The 20,000-nt window shown below is 43.4% G+C and overlaps 1 protein-coding gene across 1 annotated transcript in view; it reads left to right on the top strand.

Annotated features, from left to right (window-relative positions):
- Positions 1–14,281: 14,281 nt before the first annotated feature.
- Positions 14,282–20,000, top strand: part of erfl1 (Ets2 repressor factor like 1) — a gene marked incomplete at both ends in the record, with an annotated part of 10,249 nt that continues 4,530 nt past the window's right edge. The window contains 3 exons of the mRNA XM_080768975.1: positions 14,282–14,342; positions 15,928–16,162; positions 18,919–19,096. Coding sequence (XP_080625101.1) covers positions 14,282–14,342; positions 15,928–16,162; positions 18,919–19,096 — 474 coding nt within the window. The remainder of the gene's footprint in view (positions 14,343–15,927; positions 16,163–18,918; positions 19,097–20,000) is intronic.

The following is a 20,000-nucleotide window of genomic DNA, read 5'->3' as shown; positions in this document are numbered from 1 at the left end:
AACAAATATTGGGGGTCCTTTGCTCTTGCCATGACAATGTTTGAGAACCACTGCTCTAAAACAATATTAGACAAAGTTTGAGACACAAACACATTGCTCTCTCTCTCTCTCTCTTCTCCTTTTGTATAAATTAAATAGGCCTATTCATGATTCTGCTTATAGAGAAGTAGCCTATGTTAGTTTGTTTTATGGACTTGAGAGCTACTTTCAAAACCACCAGCTCAACATACCCACCAAATAAAACTATCATCCCATTGCTGCAAATAGTGACAAAATGTAATTGAGGGGCCTTTCATATAAACGCACATGGAATGGGAAATAGAGGGGGAAAAATGCAAATCGTAGGCTTTTATTTTTGTTGGTATTTGACTTTGCTACTGATGATTGTAAGCAACAACAAGTATTGCATTGTGTGTTTGAGCTGACAGGCCCTTTTTGATGTCAATCAATCAAGTCATCTCAGGTCATCTAAAGCGGCAGATGCAAAAATCGTTTTTTATATTAAAATTAAATATATTTTTAGTGCCATGTCATGTGGTCTACCTGCAAAGCCTTTGTAGATCGTGATCTACCATTTGGGCACTTAACGTCAGATCAGGGGTTTTTCTCGGCCAGCGCCAAAAATGCTCCCCGAAAGCATAATCGCAGCAAATACCGGCCACTGTGTACGAGCCTTAACATGTTGACTACACTACACTACACATAATAACTAATAACCCGTTTTCAGCTTAAAGCAATTATATTTCATTGAAGCAACTCCTTAGCATTGTTTTCATACCATGGATGTGATAAGAAAATGTATCAAACATAAGGGAAATATTAAATAGTATCGGGTGTACCAGTTTGGGCTTTTCTTTTTTTTCAATGGGGCAATACATTGATTAAACAAACGTTTGATTGATTGAGTTGTACAATGTTATACAACCCTAAACTACTTTTAGAATACACTACACAATACAATACAATTTTAGAACATATAATATTGGCCAATATGTCAAATATGTAAATATTACATATAATGGCATTGAATGGAAGCGGACCATTTGTAACACATGTTACAAATGACCCGCTTTTGCAAGTTTTCTTTGCAGTTGCTTACAGACCAGAATGAACGTGAATTCCGTCTAAACACCATGCAAACTAATGAAGAACATAAGCATGAACACATCCATGTGGATTTTTATTCACCAACACCAAAGACAAAAATTGTAGCACACATATACTCCAGGTGTAAAATTATACGCATTTTGAAGGTAAACACTTCAAACTTCCTGGGCACGTAGAGTACGTTGCTGTACACATACTGACGCGATGGCGTCATGGTGGCGTTGACCAATCAAGAGATAACGTCCATGTTACAACCGTGAAGCGTTACAACCTTGGCGGCTCTCCCCTACATTTGTTACTAACATTAGGTTGTGGCGAAGTAGAAACGTGGCGAGCAGATAGTGTGTTTTGGACAAACAGGCTAGGTATTGGTGTTGATTTGGGTCAACTGGACAAACAGCGTGGTGTTGTTTTGTGTCTGTGTTTGTGTTGGAGCACCTCAGTGTGGCCGTACAGGTCATGTGCAACCTCTTCCACAGAGAGATGGAGACACTAAATCTCAGCTGGACAAACATGTTGGCACGCATGCATCGCTGCCTTGCATGCTGTGTGCTACTGTTGAGTCTGTCACTTACTTTGACTGATTTATGGCATTGTCTTTCTGTTAAAATCCAACTATGTTAATTTAAGAAATCTGGGCATATAGGTCATTGTTTATTCTGTGCACACGTGTAGCCTATTGTATGTCAGACTGTATGTCTGTCCCACAGTCACAATCCTTTAGTAATTAGGCTGTGGAAATATTCAGGACAAAACAATGGTACATTTCCAATAACCCATCCGTTACTACATGTGGAGTCAACTCCCGCCATTTATTTCTTCCCATAGTGCGTGGCGAAGTAGCTCTGGGATGAGTGCGCGCGAAGCGCGCACGAAATTCTAGTTTCATACATAGCTTAAGTTTAACACTGCATGCATGTTGGGCCTTTAGGATATAGCTATGTCAACTTGAAGAATATGTTGTTGGTTGCAATGTCCAGTTGAACTTGAGGAATGAACATGCATACATTGTTATGATCGACAAGGAAAAATAATACGTTTTTCAAGTTGTTGCTCTACATTTCGTCAACCATCATGGTAGCCCCCCCCCCCCTCTTTCTCTCTGTGTGTGTGTGTGTGTGTGTGTGTGTGTGTGTGTGTGTGTGTGTGTGTGTGTGTGTGTGTGTGTGTGTGTGTGTGTGTCAGGCTATATGGTTATGTTTGGGAGTGCAAATCTAAGCTATACGTGGCTGTATTCACATGCAATTGCATGTGTCTTTGCGGTCTGTAGACTCTCTACACATAATGTCCGTCCAGCAATTCACCCCACGCGCTCATTAACACCCCCCCCCCCCATCTCTCTCTCTTTCTCCCTCTTTCCCCTGATCCCACCCTTCTTCTCGCCTCGCGCTCCCTTGCCTGTGGCTATGGTCGTGAAAAATGTGTTTACAAAACTCGCTCTCGCACAGATCAAACCGCACGGACGAATCAAAAAGACTTCAGGAGAGAGAGTGAGAGAGAGAGAGAGTGTGTGTGTGTGTGTGTGTGTGTGTGTGTGTGTGTGTGTGTGTGTGTGTGTGTGTGTGTGTGTGTGTGTGTGTGTGTGTGTGTGTGTGTGTGTGTGTGTGTGTGTGTGTGCGCTGTCAAGCCTTTGCCTTCCTTACAATACTTATACCCCCATGCAGCCCCAAATCACTAACAAATGCATTTCACATTTAAATATGAGATAATGTAGTAATTTCTCCTTGTCTCTGCTATAACTATAAGCAATATGGGCCGTTATGCCTGATAACATGGTCAAAATGGGGAAGCACTGCGTCTGTACGGGGCATTACCAAGTGTATCAGAGAAGATAGCAGTAAGGAGGATGAGACTAGCTGGCCACTGCCACCGGCACCAAGAACTTCCGGCCAAAAAGCTTGTAGCCTTGTACTGTGGGCCTATTTGTAAACCTATACTTGAGTGACTGCAGTGACAATTTGGTAACGTGCACTTGTAGACGTCTGAGGTGTTTCAGGTGATTTGTATTGAGTTGCACATCATTCTTGCTTGGTGGTGGTGCATGGTGGTGGTGTAGCCTGGCTAATAAGCCAGACCGAATCAGCCGTTGGCAAAAGAAATGGCCTGCCGACCACACGATAGTGTGATTTGAGTCTGGCTTATTAGTTAGGTAAATTTAGCTTAAGTTGTTAGCAAATCTGCCAAAAAATGCTTACCACTATATCTTTCTTCACATGTGTTCATAAAGGTGTCTACTATCACAGAAAAGTTTGTTCCAACCCAACTCCCTTGAGAAACTTTGTGACAGCTGCTGAAAGTTGGGGTACCATTATCAACCAATATAAGGCAAGGAATTCCACATTTCATTATACTTTAAGTAGCATGTGACGTGTTAAACTAGGGGGTTTTCATGATGAGTTTTGCACGAAAATACTCCTTGGGCTAAATTCGGCCATAGCCACTTGCCCAAATGTGCCCAAATGTGCTGACCTCATCACATTTGTGATGACGGCTATGGGCATTTTTAGGCAAAGGAGTGTTTTTTGTGCAAAACTAATGCTTGCAATGGATTCAGAATATTGAAACCCCCCTAGTTTGACATGTCACATGCTACTTAAAGTATAATGAAATTTAATTCTTTGCCTTATATTGGTTGATAATGGTACCCCAACTTTCACTGTCACAAAGTTTTCTGTGATATAGTTAGTACACATCCTAATGAACACATCTGTGAAGAAAGCTAGTGGTAAGCTTTTTTGCCACAACTTAAGCTAACTCTAACTATATTAGCCAGGCTAGTGTGGTGGTGCATGGTGGTGGTGCTTGGTGGTGGTGTGGTGGTCGAGGGCATTTGCAAAAAACCCTGATTCCTATAGCCTGATGGCCTATTGGTCATACGATGGTGTCGCAAGCCAAATATGGCAGATCAGACTATAGGCCTTTACTGTACAATGTACAGTGTACATAGGCTTCGGATGCATATACAATAACCAGCAGCACATTGATAAGCCTAATGACACATTGGGAAGGGAGGCATATATGGACGGTTGGGAAGGAGGACAGGAGGGGGGCATACAGAGGAGGAGAGGAACAGAGAAGTGTCAGGGAGAGGCTTGGAGAAGGGGTAAAGAGGATGGAGAGAGGGGGGGCAGACAGACAGGCAGGGGGAGCGATTATAGCGGGGTTTATGTATGAGGTATTGATTGAGTCGGTGGTGACTTCTTGAGTGGTTAATTCGGGAAGTGAGAGCGATAGAGAGAGTAACTCACTGACCAGGGGAGGGTGGGGGATAAAGAGAGGGGGATAGGAGAGTGCATGGTGGAGGGAGGGAGGGATGGATTCACTGCCAGACGATGGGAGCTATAAGGGGTCTGTAACAAGTTTCTTCATCAGGTGAGAGTGCAGAGGACAACTATTTTGGGCGAAGATGACGTAATAACATATAACCATGAAGCCATATAGCCTACAGTACAATTTTAATCTAATTTTAAAGTGTATAACCCATAAGGGACCATCAGTGCTAGATTAACACCAAGGAGAGTTTACGGTGTAATATAAGACGGCTAAAAACGAAATACTTTAAATCCTAAAGTCTGTGGCAATTGGAATTTTCTTATTTTCAAAACACTTATTTGGTTGTCTGCATGAGGTAAATTGGGAAGGGTTAGGATTCGGAAGCAAGAATGTTTTTGGTATAGTCAAAGGGCATAATTCACGAAGCATAAAAGAGATAAAATACAAACAATGAATAACAAGTCTCTTCAGGAGAGGTGCAGACCCCCGGCCCCCCAGCTAAAACAAGGTGTGTCTGAGAGATTGTATGCGTGAAGTGAAGATGAAAACAACAGATGGTTCTCTTCTCACTGTCTCACTCAAACTGATGATGTGACGTCACTGCAACAAGGCTGGAGTTGTGTGAGGAATATTCCTAGAGAGAGAGAGAGACGCACGCACGCACGCGCGCACACACACACACACACACACACACACACACACACACACACACACACACACACGCACACGCACACACACCTCTGTTTGTAATGTCACGGTTAATAATATTCTGTGCGTCTCTATATGTGCGTCCGTGAAGGTCCGCTCGCCTGTGCGGTTTCTTTTCCGATTTCTCTTCCCTCTCTCGCGCAGGGTTTGATCTCTCAGCCGCGAGATCAAAGGCGCTCTCTGGCTATTAGTCAGCGCGAGCCATTGATCCCTCATCGATCCACGCGAGACACAGCCGCCCCGTGAACACCGCGCGAGGCTCCCCAAAGCTCTCCCGTGCGTCGGGAGAGAGAGAGCAAGCGGGAGAGAGCGCATGGGAGGAGGGGAGGTGTGTGTGTGTGTGTGTGTGTGTGTGTGTGTGTGTGTGTGTGTGTGTGTGTGTGTGTGTGTGTGTGTGTGTGTGTGTGTGTGTGTGTGTGTGTGTGTGTGTGTGTGTGTGTGTGTGTGTGTGTGTGTGTGTGTGTGTGTGTGTGTGTGTGTGTGCGTTCGTGTGCGCGCGCGCTACTATAGGCTATACTTGAGTCTTGAGTTGCGTGGACAAAACATTTTTTAAGGAATATTGTCCTTACAAATGTCTGTTTCCTATCATTCTAGCTGCTATACTGGAGACATTTCATGGTCCTCACAAATATATACAAGTTTAGGCTATACCTACACACGCGCGCGCGCTCTTCCCCGTGCGTGCACGTGCGGTGTGTGTTTTTCACTGGCGCGGGCAGAGCCAAGCTCGAGCTTTTTCTTTGCCGCGGGACATGAAACAATGAGGCTCGAGCCGGTTTTAATAAAGCGCGCTTTCCCTCCTTTCAACTCTGGCGCGAGGCGGACGAGCCGGCAGCGGAGAGCGATCGATAATTAATGACGATGAATAATTTAACCCTATCGATTGATACTTTTTCTTCCTCTTTTCCCCCTTATTTTCCTTATTTTTAAGGCCGCTGTTCCAAACTGTACTACCGATGCGCAGACCCCCCCCCCTCTCTCTCTCAATCATCCACTCACTCACACTCTCTCTCTCTCTCTCTCTCTCTCTCACACACACACACACACACACACACACACACACACACACACACACACACACACACTCACACACACATGCATTTAGGTTACTCACCTCTTCTTAAGCTTGTTTTCCAGCTTTCACCCAGTTTTAAAAATCAACATTTCTTTCTTTATTATAAGTCTAGTATAGTATAACCATATGCAACATTCTCAACTTCTCACCCACTTATAGCCAATATCAATCATTTGTAAAACTTTTTCGTCTTTGACATATGTTGGTATATGTTGACCTGGCAAAAATAAATTTCTGTTCTTTCAATGTTTCCCAAATGTATATTCTTGAATGTATATATAGTTAGCCTGCAGGAATATTTTGACTTTGAAAGTAAATTTAGTTACAACATTCAACTATATTTTAGACTCTTTTTTTGTTTTTAGGGGTCAAGCAGGTGATAGTCTTAATTGAGGCCTCAAAATCCACTTCTCAGATTGTTCACATGAACAATGTATTATTCATTTTAATAAACGTTTCATTTTCAGTTAAATTCAGTTCACTAAAGAAGGGAACTTAACTGAATGAATGAATGATTGAGTCAAGATCTTTAGCCAATTAAGGTCATTGTGTTGTGAAAGCTTAATACCACCTGCACATTTCCACTGAATATTAGATTACTTATACCACAGGCCTACTGTAAGTCTTTGAAGTTTGAACACAGTAAATCTTTTAAAATGTAAATGTAAAATGTACTGTAGGCCTACTGTATACCATCTGGATATGCGTAATTTCACCCACTAAAGTTGATTCTGATTAAAATATAGAACAATTTAAAAGCCATTTCTAGAGGTTGATTGCTGGCATTGTGCACATGCTGTAAAATATATGAACCTTAAAATAAAATAAAACAGTTTTGGGGAGTTGATTTTTATTTTAATATTAAGGATAAGTAGGTCCATATTCCATCTTCCTGACCACCAACCCCCCCTCACCACCACCACCTCATCTTGCTCCATCCCCCCCCCCCCCCTCCTCCTCCTCCTCTATGCCTGCTCCTCTCAACCCCTCTCACTCTAACAAACCCATAGCAGAGTCCCTCTGTTCTTCCACCCCGAGGCTGGCCAGTGTGTCAGAGCTAACCAGGGAGACGAAGAGAAGGAGAGAGAGAGGGAGATAGGGAGGGAGAAGGAGAGAGAGAGAGAGGGAGGGAGGGAGAGGAATGAGGAATGAGAGATAGAGAGAGTTCAGTTGGACCCTTTTTCAGGGGAAGAAAAAAAGGGGGGAAGATGAGACAAATGTACAGAGCCTCGTTTCATCTAGTGGAAAGAGAGAGAGAGAGCGGGACTGGGCAGCTCTCATGTTTGTTCGGTATCTTTCCCTGTATATCAAATCCATGTCTCTTTCCAACTTTAGCAGCACTGGAGACATAATATTGTTCAAGTGTCAGGCTTTACCCCCCCTTATCACCCTCCGACCAGTCATTCTATGACATCCTTGTATGTGGTCTACCAGGGGTGGAAGTAGTACTCAGATGTTGTACTTTAGTAGCAATACCACAATGTCCGTCATTCAAAGGTATTGGTATCAAATTATATGCTTATACAGTTCCAAACGTAAAATAACTCATGCACAATCACATTATTGGATTGTAATTGTCTCCACCAGGCCGAAGGCATGGTGGAGAGTATGTTTTGCACTCTGTCCATGTGTCCGTGTGTGTCCGTTACGTGCTAATCTCCGGCACCGTTAACCTGGTCACATGTCAAACTTTGCACCCACTCCCTATATGACAAGATGAACCTCTGCCCCAAACGGCACCACCAGGAGGCCGACTTTTGTAAAACATTTTTTTTAAATATTACTCCTCCAGATTTTGTCCAAAAATCCCACAAATCGTTACACATGCAGTATCTCTATAGTCATGTGCTCAAGACGGATCTGTCCGATATCTCATATTCCAACCTAATTGACTATAACATTGGCTTTCAAAGTTTGCAGGATTGGCCCATTTTGAACAATCATGAACGCAGTGTGAAATTGACGTGAAATCTTTCACACACTTTCCTACTATATAGGCTGAGGAATATATCCCACACTTTGGCCTGTTATAGCGCCACCAACAGGTTGATTTTTACAAAACACATTTTTGGAACAAAATGCCTCAAATCATCCAATTGCCATCAAAGGCATAAGAACACATGGCACCCTTTTCACATTGGCCTATTATAGCGCCACCAGGAGGCCACAACCTGACCTGGCCTGGTGGAGACCTGTGCCCAGAGGAGCACTTTTTCTAGTTGGTTATGCATTCATTGTGTTCATCACTTGAATGAATGTTGCATCTGCTAAAGTTGTGCTTGTAGATCTGCTGTTTTTGCAGAATATTCACCTATATGTTTTGCTGCATGTTCTCCTTATGACATCAGTTAATATGTGTTGTAAATCCGCCAACTATTAACCACTATTAAAAGCTGTCAAATATGGTGGAGTAAAAAGTACAATATTTGCCGATTAGAGTAAGATATCAGAACAATTGAAGCAAAATAAAAGTATCTCAAAATTGAATTTAACAGCTTGAACCCCAACATCCATATTCTAGGGGGAACATTAACCTATACTGTATTCCTTTCACTGTGTCTGCTGATTTTATCGATCATCTTTATATGTTGCTTCTGCGCTCAAGGAAACTGAAATCTCACTGTAAGGGTTCTCAAGAATACAGTTTGACCACATACCGTAAACTACGAAACGCAAACAAAGCAGGAAGGGGGGGCTCTGCAACCTCACTATCCACTGCAACCAATTAGCTTTGATCTGACTGGTCCTGGGCAAGGTTTAGTTGGCCTCAAGTCACAACATGCAGTGCAACCTAAAGTATATAGCATGATGTCACAATTTTATTGAATTGTGACAGCACTGTTATTAGTCAACACCCTACGGGGAATTGCCACAGTTAGGTACCGCTCTGTAGTAATGCAGTGCAGTGGTCCTCTCAACGTGGGGTCTGGGGAGCCCCTCGAGGACCCCTGGGGTAAATGATTGAAAGTCAGAAACCAAAGGTCTGTAACTCTGTGCTGCAATTTACCAGTGGTGGACTCACATTTTTTACTTAAGTAAAAGTATCAATACTGTAATGTAGAAATATTCTGTTAAAGGACCACTTCACCACTTTTCAACCTAATGTTCATGATAAATTGCCACCATTTGTTTCTACTCAGTCTGTGTCTCATGGGCAGTTCAGAAAACCGTCCACCAGTGACATCATCATTTGGCAGATTCTTTTAAACAATATTTTAAATATATATAATTATATATATTTAGATTTGTATTATCGTGAGAACGATGGCTGCTATTATCGCATTGCAACTTTTCTGGAATAGAAAGTCTACATTCTCAATTGGCTTGGATTCCACATCGATGATGTCACTGGTGGACGGGTTTCTGGACTGCCCACAGCCCTCCCATGAGAAACAGACTAGAAACAATTTGTGGCTTTTTATCATGAACATTAGTGAGGACAAATTATATGAAGATAGGTTGAAAAGTGGTGAAGTGATCCTTTAAGTCCAGAATTCAACATTTACTTCAGTAAAAGTACAAAAGTACTGGCTTCAAAATGTAGGCCTACTTAGAATACCATAAGTAAAAGTAATCATTGAGTAGCATGTCCCATTTAAAGTTACGACACATACGACACATTGTGAGCTTGTACTGTATATCGGCTACGTTTGAATGGCAGAAATGTATATAGGGTTGAAGTGGTTATTATGTGTTGTCAGTGGCGGCCTTATATGTTTCAATCGTTTCAATTGAAACGGGCCTCGAGCCTCCAGGGGCCTCCAAAAAAGTAGTAATATTGCATTGCATCGCAGCCTTCCAATCAGCCTTGTTCGGCCTCATCCTGTACGTCCACTTACCACTAGTTGGTATCAGCTAATAATCACTGTCATGTCACGTTGACCAGTGTTGTTTGTTTGTAATTGTTCCCATACTTCCCAGTGTGTGCACTCACTGCACTAGCAGCGCTGAGAGTTGCGATTGCATCACTGTATAGCCAGTGGTGTCATGCTCGTAGAACGCAGTACCACGCCGTGGTACCAGTAAATGTTTGACGTGCACGCGCAGGGACAGAACGGAAAGGTGCGTGAACGCTATAGAACGCGTCCCCCTAGATTCAAGATAAGACACGCCTAATCAACCTCGCGTCACCAGACTTTCCAAGACGCACCAAGTACCTATAGTGGTCTACTCTAGGTTTACTAACTGGGGGTCCTTGAAATTAAAAAGTTTTACAATCACTGATGTGATGTGATGAAGGACTTACAGTGCATTCCAGAGCCCATGGTTGAGAGCATTACTTTAGTGTGCTGAATGTGTTTTCGTTACAGTGTTGGCATTGGCATGTGTGATCTATCACTCACACAATGTGGCCTTTTGTCCCTGATAAATCTTTGATTTGGGACTGTGCGAAATAAGTTGCCCTGTTTTTGGTCCACTTTGTTTGCAGGTGTGTGCATTAATACTATATCAATATGCTGGCATCTTAATCTATTCCCATTGAGATGAACTGTGTGTGTGTGTGTGTGTGTGTGTGTGTGTGTGTGTGTGTGTGTGTGTGTGTGTGTGTGTGTGTGTGTGTGTGTGTGTGTGTGTTGTATTGATTCAGTCAGTATCTATGGTCTCATTGTGTGTGCTATATCATTATGTGTGTAGCCTCCATACCTGTACGCTTGTGTACTTGTGTATGCGTGCCACATCTGCTTGTGACTGTGTGTATATTGTGCATGTGTGATCCATTAGTCTATCTGTGTGTGTGTGTGTGTGTGTGTGTGTGTGTGTGTGTGTGTTTGAGAGAGAGGAGCAGTATTCCCTGGGCTGCTAGTTATAATGTTTCTGGGGGTGATGGGGGGGAACTTGAAAGCCCTGTGCTGCCCAAATCAAAACTAACAAGGAAATGATGGGGGCTCCTTTATCTCCTCTCTGGCCTGGGGGGCCAAGGGGGGGTACGAGAGAGAGAGAGAGGCAATCGGAGAGGAGGAGTGTACGTGTGTGTTTGTCTGTGTTTGTCTGTGTGTATGTGCTGGCGTGCGTGCGTGCGTGGAGGTGGAGTGAGGGGGGGGCAGTCTCGCTTCCACTTTGATTTGTAAAAAATGCATTACCTCCGAAATCAAACGGAAAATTACTGCGGCGAAACAAAATACACAGACCAGGAGAGTGCGAGAGAGTGCGAGGGGCGGCGGGGGGGGGGGGGGGGGGGGGTGCTTGTATGTGTGAGTGAGTGAGTTAGTATGAAAGACAGGATAAAAAGGAGGAGTGAGGGGAAAAAGAGGAACAGAGGATTCACCTGTATGGATGTGCTGGCGGACAGGGATGGGAAGGAGGGGGGGTTATAGGTACGGTAGTTGTGATATGAGATGCGTAGGCGGTCGGTAAAAGGAAGGTAGTGACCCCCGACAGGATCGGAGCGCCCATATATAACATCCTCTGAGGAGGCTATAGCGTATATACATGCCGTGGACCAGAAGAACGCCGTAAATGAAACAGATGATGCAGTATTGATGACCCAATGCCCACAGGGTTATAGAGGAAAGGTATATGGATTACCATCGCAAACACAAAGAATATCTAATATATAAAAAAGAAGACATGTGCCTTTTTTTCCACAGACGGCCCCCAGACAGATGTATAGGTTAGCTATCAGCATATTAGTGGAGAGACGCGCCTTTTGATATAAAATATGTTATAATTGCATCAATGGTGAATCAGAAATGCAGTCTTACGAGGAATACATATTGATATAGTTGTTATAGTCTATACTACTACATGTTTTATCGTTTAATGAAAGGTTCAAGGTTGTACCATACGTTAAGCTAAACTTAACTAAATGCAGGACTTAATTACAGTGTAAACCGTTTATTAATTTGAACCGTTTGCCTATCATAACTTTTACCAGATAGCTGTGTGGGGACACACGCTGCAGTCAGAGACTATAAGCCCTAAAGATGCCGAAGGGAACATAAAAGACTAACAACAATAAACGATGAAAAACAAAACAACATGAGTGAGGCACAATGAACACTGGGTATGTACCGTGGAAGACCGAAATAAATGAACAGCCAGGGAGCACAAAAGATGAACGGGAAAAGGGCCACAATCCAAAGACTAGAAAGAGAGTGGGAGGAGAGGAGAGGGTGAGAACGAGCGAGCATGCGAGAGAGTTAAGTGTGATTTTCAGCTGTGCGCTGGTGTCGTGCATATAGATCTTCAAGCTCACAACATGTCTTGCTATGATGCATCGTGAGCATCTAGATCTGCTATTTTCCAAGTATAGCTATAGTGAGAGATTGCACTGAGAGATGTGCGTGTGCGTGTGCGGGTGCGTGTGTGTTTGAGAGAGAGAGAGAGAGAGAGAGAGAGAGAGAGAATACAGAGCGAGAGAAATGCCTGGAGTTAGCAATAATAATTTATACAAACACACCTTAATAATTCAGGTTCCATTTCAATGCTGGAGGGAAAATCCAAAATTCACAGAGCATAATTAAATAGAGCCAGAGAGTCAAGAGGGAGCGAGATGGAGAGGCCGGCATTACAGATACCAGGGTAGCAGCGGGGCATCTCTTCCATCCGAGCTTTGTAAAACAACCCCAGATGAAACTGTAATATCCAAACGAGATCCCATTTCACCGTCCCATCTGCTCGTCAGGGAAACACGCACATCTCCTCACCTACTCCCTGCGCAATTATTTACAAGACATTTTATTATTATGAGCCGCCTTTGAACCACCCAACAGACCACTCTGCGTCATTGTTTACGGTGTGTGTGTGTGTGTGTGTGTGTGTGTGTGTGTGTGTGTGTGTGCATGCGTGCGTGTGCGTGTGCGTGTGTGTGTGCGCGCGCACTCTAACGGCTTGCTGGCACGTGAATGAAAGACACGTAGTAGGTGGTTGTAAAAGACACAAGATGAACTGTGTGTGTGTGTGTGTGTGTGTGTGTGTGTGTGTGTGTGTGTGTGTGTGTGTGTGTGTGTGTGTGTGTGTGTGTGTGTGTGTGTGTGTGTGTGTGTGTGTGTGTGTGTGTGTGTGTGTGTGTGTGTGTGTGTGCGTAAAATACCCACCTGTGGTGGTGAAAGGAAGAATGATGTCAAACTCAGATGATTCACTATCGTATTTGTGTTAGATATTAGAACACAGAGAAATCTGAATTATTGTGGAGTAGTCCTGCTGCTATCATCGGTGTGTGATACAGTATAATTTTGTTTATTATTATTCAGAAAGACATTTACTTTGTGGATATTTATTGATTGAAAAACCTTTAGGGAATTTTTAACATTTTGTAATATTGTAATGCTTTGCCTCATTTCATGGGGAATGTCCAATATATATAAGTTCACAAGGAAACTAAATGGGTAAATTGTAAATTTGAGAGTCAAGGAGGAAAATGAGATCTGATTCAAGGGGAGAGAGGGATGACGTGAGGTAAGTTACATTTTGAAGAGACGTGTTTCCTTAATTTACTTTCCTTGCAGTGTTCTAACAGAAATGTCCAGCCCTTGCATCACACACAGCCTCAGTGGCCACACGTAGAGCACATCCATCAAACCCCTGATCTCTTACAAAAAAGGGGGGAAAAGAAAGAAATTTACTTCCAGGCTGTCATATTTCACATTGATTTTAAGCAGTTTTTAACCCTGACTCTCAGATCTTTGCACAACCCCCTTGCTCTATAAATAAAAAACCTTCTGCTTTATAGAGTTTCAGCAAAGTTTAGAGTCGCAAACTGTTTGCTCCCCAAAATAAAGCGACAGGGCAGGTTTTATTTATATTTAGTGTAAATAAAATGCTTTTTTTTCCTCTTTTCATTTCACTTATTCAGAATGAACGAATCACAAAAGGTTTTTCGTGTGTTTGTTTTACATTTCTTGGGAAAGTTGAATGAGCGTGTTGTGCTATTCGTACAGCAACGCTCACCTTTCTCTCATACCTGTTACAGACATTCATACTCACACTGTTAAAACATCACACTCACTGTTACAAACATTCACCGCATGCATGCAGGGAGCTGCCCGGTAGGACCACAGTCTCCTGCCATTGCAGTAATTGGGGGTGATGTAAAGATGAGTAATCATGGATGACTTGCCTTTTGCCCTCCTCTTCCTCACGTGGTCTCCGCTCTGTTCCCAGGTGTTTTGCGGAGGCATGGACTGTAACTGCGTCAGTGATCTGCTGCTTCCCCCTGTGCCCACTCTCTGGACACCAGGTCAGTGCCACTCGTGTGTGTATGTGTGTGTGCGTGTGCGTGTGCGTGTGCGTGTGCGAGTGTGCGTGTGTGTGTGTGTGTGTGTGTGTGTGGTCACAGCAGTAACCGATGAAATAAAGGAAATTAATAAATACACGTGAAGGTGGGACATGACACGTGCATTTGAACTCCAATACACACCCTGGCCCAATTTGCCAGCATCAACCCAAACAACCTGAGATAGTATGAGCAACACTGTAGTAAGAATGATATACTGGAGGATTATTGGGTGATGGAAACTAGATTATAATTAAATTTTATTGTATTAACTTTTTTTGTTTAGTTTTTTACATGAATTTTATATAATTTTTTAAAAGAATGTAAATAAATTGAAAATTCATTAAGCAATCAATTTCATCTTAAGACAAGGCTTTCTATCCTGTTTGGACTGGTTTCTAATGCCTCTGTCCATAGATCATGAGTGGTTTCTCACAATTCACAGTAACCTGACTTCAACCTAATGCAACACCTGATCAAAGACTATGGAACAGTGGCACCGAAACAAAAAGGTTTCACCATTTAAATTTGGTTGAACATTTCCAGGCCCTTTGAGGTTCAAGAGTCCCATAGGTGTGGTGTTGCTTTGTTACATCAGTCTTGAAATCTAGACTAGAGGTTATGTGTTTAATTCTGAAAGTAACCTCACATTTTAAGCAGACCTTATTTCTGAAACTGAATTCATACAGGCAAATTTGACAACCTAAACATAAATACATTGTGAATCAATACATTTGATAAATTGTTAATAAACACATAATTGATAATTGTTAATATTACACAAGAGTGACAGAGATACAAAGTAATCTACAGATCATTCATTAAAACTGAAAGCATATAAAGACCCCCCCATACACACACACACACACACACACACACACACACACACACACACACACACACACACACACACACACACACACACACACACACACACACACACACACACACACTTACTGTACATTGACAAACAAATTAATTTGCTGCCACTAATTTGTTGGATCTCCTCAGCTTTTGTATATAGTTAGTGCCAGCAATTATACGTAAAGGATGAGCCCAAAGAATGACTTCATATAGATAATAGTAGTAGTATTTGTATGTATGTGTGTGTGTGTGTGTGTGTGTGTGTGTGTGTGTGTGTGTGTGTGTGTGTGTGTGTGTGTGTGTGTGCGTGCGTGCGTGCGTGCGTGCGTGCGTGCGTGCGTGCGTGTGTGTGTGTGTGCGTGCGTGCGTGCATGCGCGCATGTGTGTGGGCTCTTAGCATTCCGGCTCTCAGAGTATCCATCAGATCTCTCCCAGTAAGCTGTCATCATCCCGCTGACCAATCTGTTGAGGCTAGAGGGCATTAGCACAGACTAACATTGCTCAAGGCACGTGCTGTGATATTAAACACATCATCCCTCACCTCCATCAACTCATCTGTCACCCAGACAGCCAGCTCATCCCCCCGGCGAGCACATACTAGGAAGAACGGACACGAGAGACACACCCCTAACATCCACGCTCCTCACACCTGTCCCTGCCGCTCCCACCCTTTCTGCACATGCAGGCCTTGCCTTTCCAGACTGGGCCTACAAACCCGAATCGAGCCCTGGCTCCAGGCAGATCCAGCTGTGGCACTTCATCCTGGAGCTGCTGCAGAAGGAAGAGTACAACGGCGTGATCGCCTGGCAGGGGGACTACGGGGAGTTCGTCATCAAGGACCCGGACGAGGTGGCCCGACTGTGGGGGCAAAGGAAATGTAAACCTCACATGAACTATGACAAGCTCAGCAGGGCACTAAGGTACGTATGTGTGGGAGATGATTCTCTGTGCACTTCTGTGTGTGTGTGTTTCTCTGTGCACTTCTGTGTGTGTTTCTCTGTGCACTTCTGTGTGTGTGTGTGTGTGTGTGTGTGTGTGTGTGTGTGTGTGTGTGTGTGTGTGTGTGTGTGTGTGTGTGTGTGTGTGTGTGTGTGTGTGTGTGTGTGTGTGTGTGTGTGTGTGTGTGTGTGTGTGTGTGTGTGTGTGTGTGTGTGTGTGTGTGTGTGTGTGTGTGTGTGTGTGTGTGTGCGTGGCCGTGTGTGTGCGTGGCTGTGTGTAGGTAGGTACACACAATAGGCCCTCTTAGCCCTCTATCTGCCAAGCCGCAGATTTTAAATGTCAGTCAATAGCAACAACCGTTATCAAATAAATTGTGCCGATTATCAGACCGTTGTTTACATAGGTTTACAACAATATTTTGTTGTTGATGGAATCGATCCATACTCACTCTCTCTAGGTCTCCCACCATGTTAGTAAAAATGGAATGATAAAGATGAGGCTTTTTTCCTGGGGAATGTCGATAGCCTCAATTCCACCTTATCTGTGGAGATCGTAATGGAAAGTTCACCATTAAGCTGCCAAATATAAAATTCAATAGGGATTTCAAAATTAAGCCCATCCAATGTGAAATTGCTTGGAGTTTTTTAGATTGAACTTTTCTCCTTTCTCTCTCTCTACAACTCTCAATGTTTTTTTTTTAAAAGAAAGAAAACCTGCCTTTAGCAATTAAACCAATAGTATACTATTTACCTACAGCACTCCACACACACGCTCGCGCACACACGCATGCACACACGCACACGCATGCACACACGCGCACGCACACGCACACATTTTCTTATGCAAATGACAGTATAGAGAAGCGAGTCGCTCCCCCACTCCAACCTAATCCACCCCTCCCTCTGTTTCCTTGGCCTCTTGTTAATGGGGGCTGTCGTAAGGGTCTAATTGTTATGAATTGGCTGGGGCCATAATTAGCCTCCTTGATTAGCCTTACTTAATTGCTCAATTAAGGGCCACGGCACAATTGCCACGCAAAGCAAAACACAAACACGTTGGTGCGCCCGGGCCCCGACTGCCATGAATACATGCTGATACACACTGCTGTGCTCCTTGATGTATGTTATATCTGCATAATGAGAAGCTGCTTAACCATACAGGTAATGCTGAAGTGGTGTAACGTTCTGTGTACCCGCCGTGATGTCTTTGAAGCACAGCAACTTAACAACTTTAGCCATGGTTTCCCCATTTCACACTTTTGTCAAATAATTCTAAAGTTCATGTAGCAAATATAGCAGGTCTGCAAGAAGTGCAACGTGTTGTTAGATTTTAGATTGACTATTATTTCTATTCGTCGTACAAAAAAATATATAGCAGGAAATAAGTGGTTGAGAACAACAACACACGTTTTTCTTATATTCCAGTTTGCCCTCCACCATGGTCTGATTACAAGTTTAGTTTACAATAGACTCCCCCCGCAGCCACACGTCGCATGCGCACGTGCACACTTGCACGCACGCACGCACGCAGACAATACATTTGTGATTCCTCTGTGGGTGGCACAGGAAACTGGCATGGTGACGGCTTAACATGCCCAGGGGAAGACACCTATAGGGTCGTTACCATGGAGATGCCTCATTGTTTGGCCCACCTCCCTGTGACGACGGCCCTCTCTGCTGGGAGCGGTGCATGGCAGCCTTACCAGTTGATATACATAACGCATCGCCATGACAACACGGCGTCTGTCTAGTTCATTCACAGGACGCGCTGTGCATCAAGAGGTGAATGAACCCTGACTCTCAAGGGGGCTAAAGGGTTAAAGGGAGGTTTAGCTTCTTGGCTTGATGTCAGTTAACCACTTAAGCCCTATATACTTTAGACGTACAATGAATAGTGAAAATAGATACGATATAGAAACAGTTTTGCCGTTCTTGACTTTTTATTTTATTTTGACTTTCTTTATTTCGACATTGACAGAGAGACAGGAAAGGCAGACAGAGAGCAGGGGAATGGCACAGAGCAAACGCAAAGTCTGTCGGGCCGTGAGTCAAACCGGGGATGCGCTGTAAAAGGCATTTTTCACCCATGTGGTATGCGCCGTAACCATTCTGTCAGGTTTTGCCTAGTCTTGACAATATATGACAGTTTTTGTCGAAAATGACATGCCCAAAATGTCATTAAACCGACAACCTGCCTCAAACCTATAACATAACTCTAACCGCAAGCACTGGAGCACGGTTCGGCCGGATGTCCGACCGTTGTTTCAGCATGTCGTTCATTAACAGGATTACGAAATGAGACTTTACTGATAACTATAGTCATAGTGTGTAATGTCAAGGCGCCCAGTTTTTTGTGGAATGAGGGGATAAATAAAGGGAAAGAAACATAGCATAGCTATGACCTTAAAGTAGTTCTTTTCAATTTCAAGGACCCCCAGTTTGATATATGATATCCCTGGGACCTCAATCTACACTAACAGACCCGGCCGGATCCATTTGGTTCCTCCTAACTATCAGTCATTTAGGAGGACACCCTGAAACCTCCTCAAGGACCCCAAGGACCATTTTGAGAAAAATTGCATCCTTTGTATCATAAGGAAGAAAGGCTAAGCACAACCTTGAATTGAGTGTTATTATGGTATATATTAATCCTTTCCTCCTTTTCTTCTTCTTCACCCTTTTCTTCCCTTTATCCCTTTTTGCCCCCCCTTGTAATTCTCCTTTCACATTTATCTCAGGTACTATTACAACAAACGCATTTTGCACAAGACCAAAGGGAAGCGTTTCACCTACAAGTTTAACTTCAGCAAGGTGGTGCTGGTGAACTATCCCCTCCTGGACATGGCCAGCTCTCCCTTCCTGCTCGCCCAGAACCACTTCAATGGAGGCACTGCCGCGCCCGACTGCAGTCCGGAGGTATGGAGAGGAAGGGGAAGTGGCGATGGCATCAAAGGAGGGGAGAGGGGAGAGAGAGAGGGGGGGGGGGGGTGAGGGATTAGAAGGGGTGACTGTGAGGTGTGTTATATTTTAGTGCTACGTATATTTTATTCATACTTTATACTTTTTGTGCCCAGCCTAATTCGGTAATCAGTGCAGGATTTGCAGGTGGAATGAAGAAGGATTGAACGATGGAGAAGGATTGGTCCTTAGCACAACTCCATTCGTTCTCAAGTCATTATTATTAGCGACTTTGATTTGATGGAGGGATTACGAAAGACGGTGGAAGAGGTGGATGATGGAAATAAGGGAAGATGAGAGAGATAGACAGCGCCAGAGATGCCACTACCCTATGCATTATCTTAATTGTTTATTAATAGTGATTTGAAGCCAGTAACTGAAATCCATTTCAGTCTAGCGATCTGGCTGTTTGTAGTTCCCAGGCCCGCGCTGTGTGTATTCCTGCTAAGGCAATAGAACAGGATGGATTGTATTCAGCGCGCCCATCTTTTATTCACTGTATGTAATGGAAGCCGATGATTGTAAGACAACTGAATTCACTTATTATTTGCCCTGAGAGATAGTGGAATTTCTACAGATATAAATCATACGAGAACACCGGAGGTGAGGTATGAATAAAAGTCCCCCATAATTTGACGACTTCACTGATGTCTGGTGTGTTCATGGGGTGAGGGATTATAGGAAAATCTATTTGTGATTGGAATCCACCAGTAAATTATGTCAATAGCAAACTAACTGTATAGTTTACGCACATATACCAAACAATGTGGTGTTGTTGAGATAAATCTAAGAGTTGTTGTATTTGTTCTATTTACAATTAGAGTCACATAATATAATCAAGTGAATTACTATAGATGGCTGC

The sequence above is a fragment of the Protomyctophum bolini genome (assembly GCF_963924005.1).
Source record: "Protomyctophum bolini genome assembly, chromosome: 7".
Taxonomy (NCBI): domain Eukaryota; kingdom Metazoa; phylum Chordata; class Actinopteri; order Myctophiformes; family Myctophidae; genus Protomyctophum; species Protomyctophum bolini.
The sequence above is the reverse complement of the archived record's forward strand: the minus strand, read 5'-3'. Positions and strand labels throughout refer to the sequence as shown.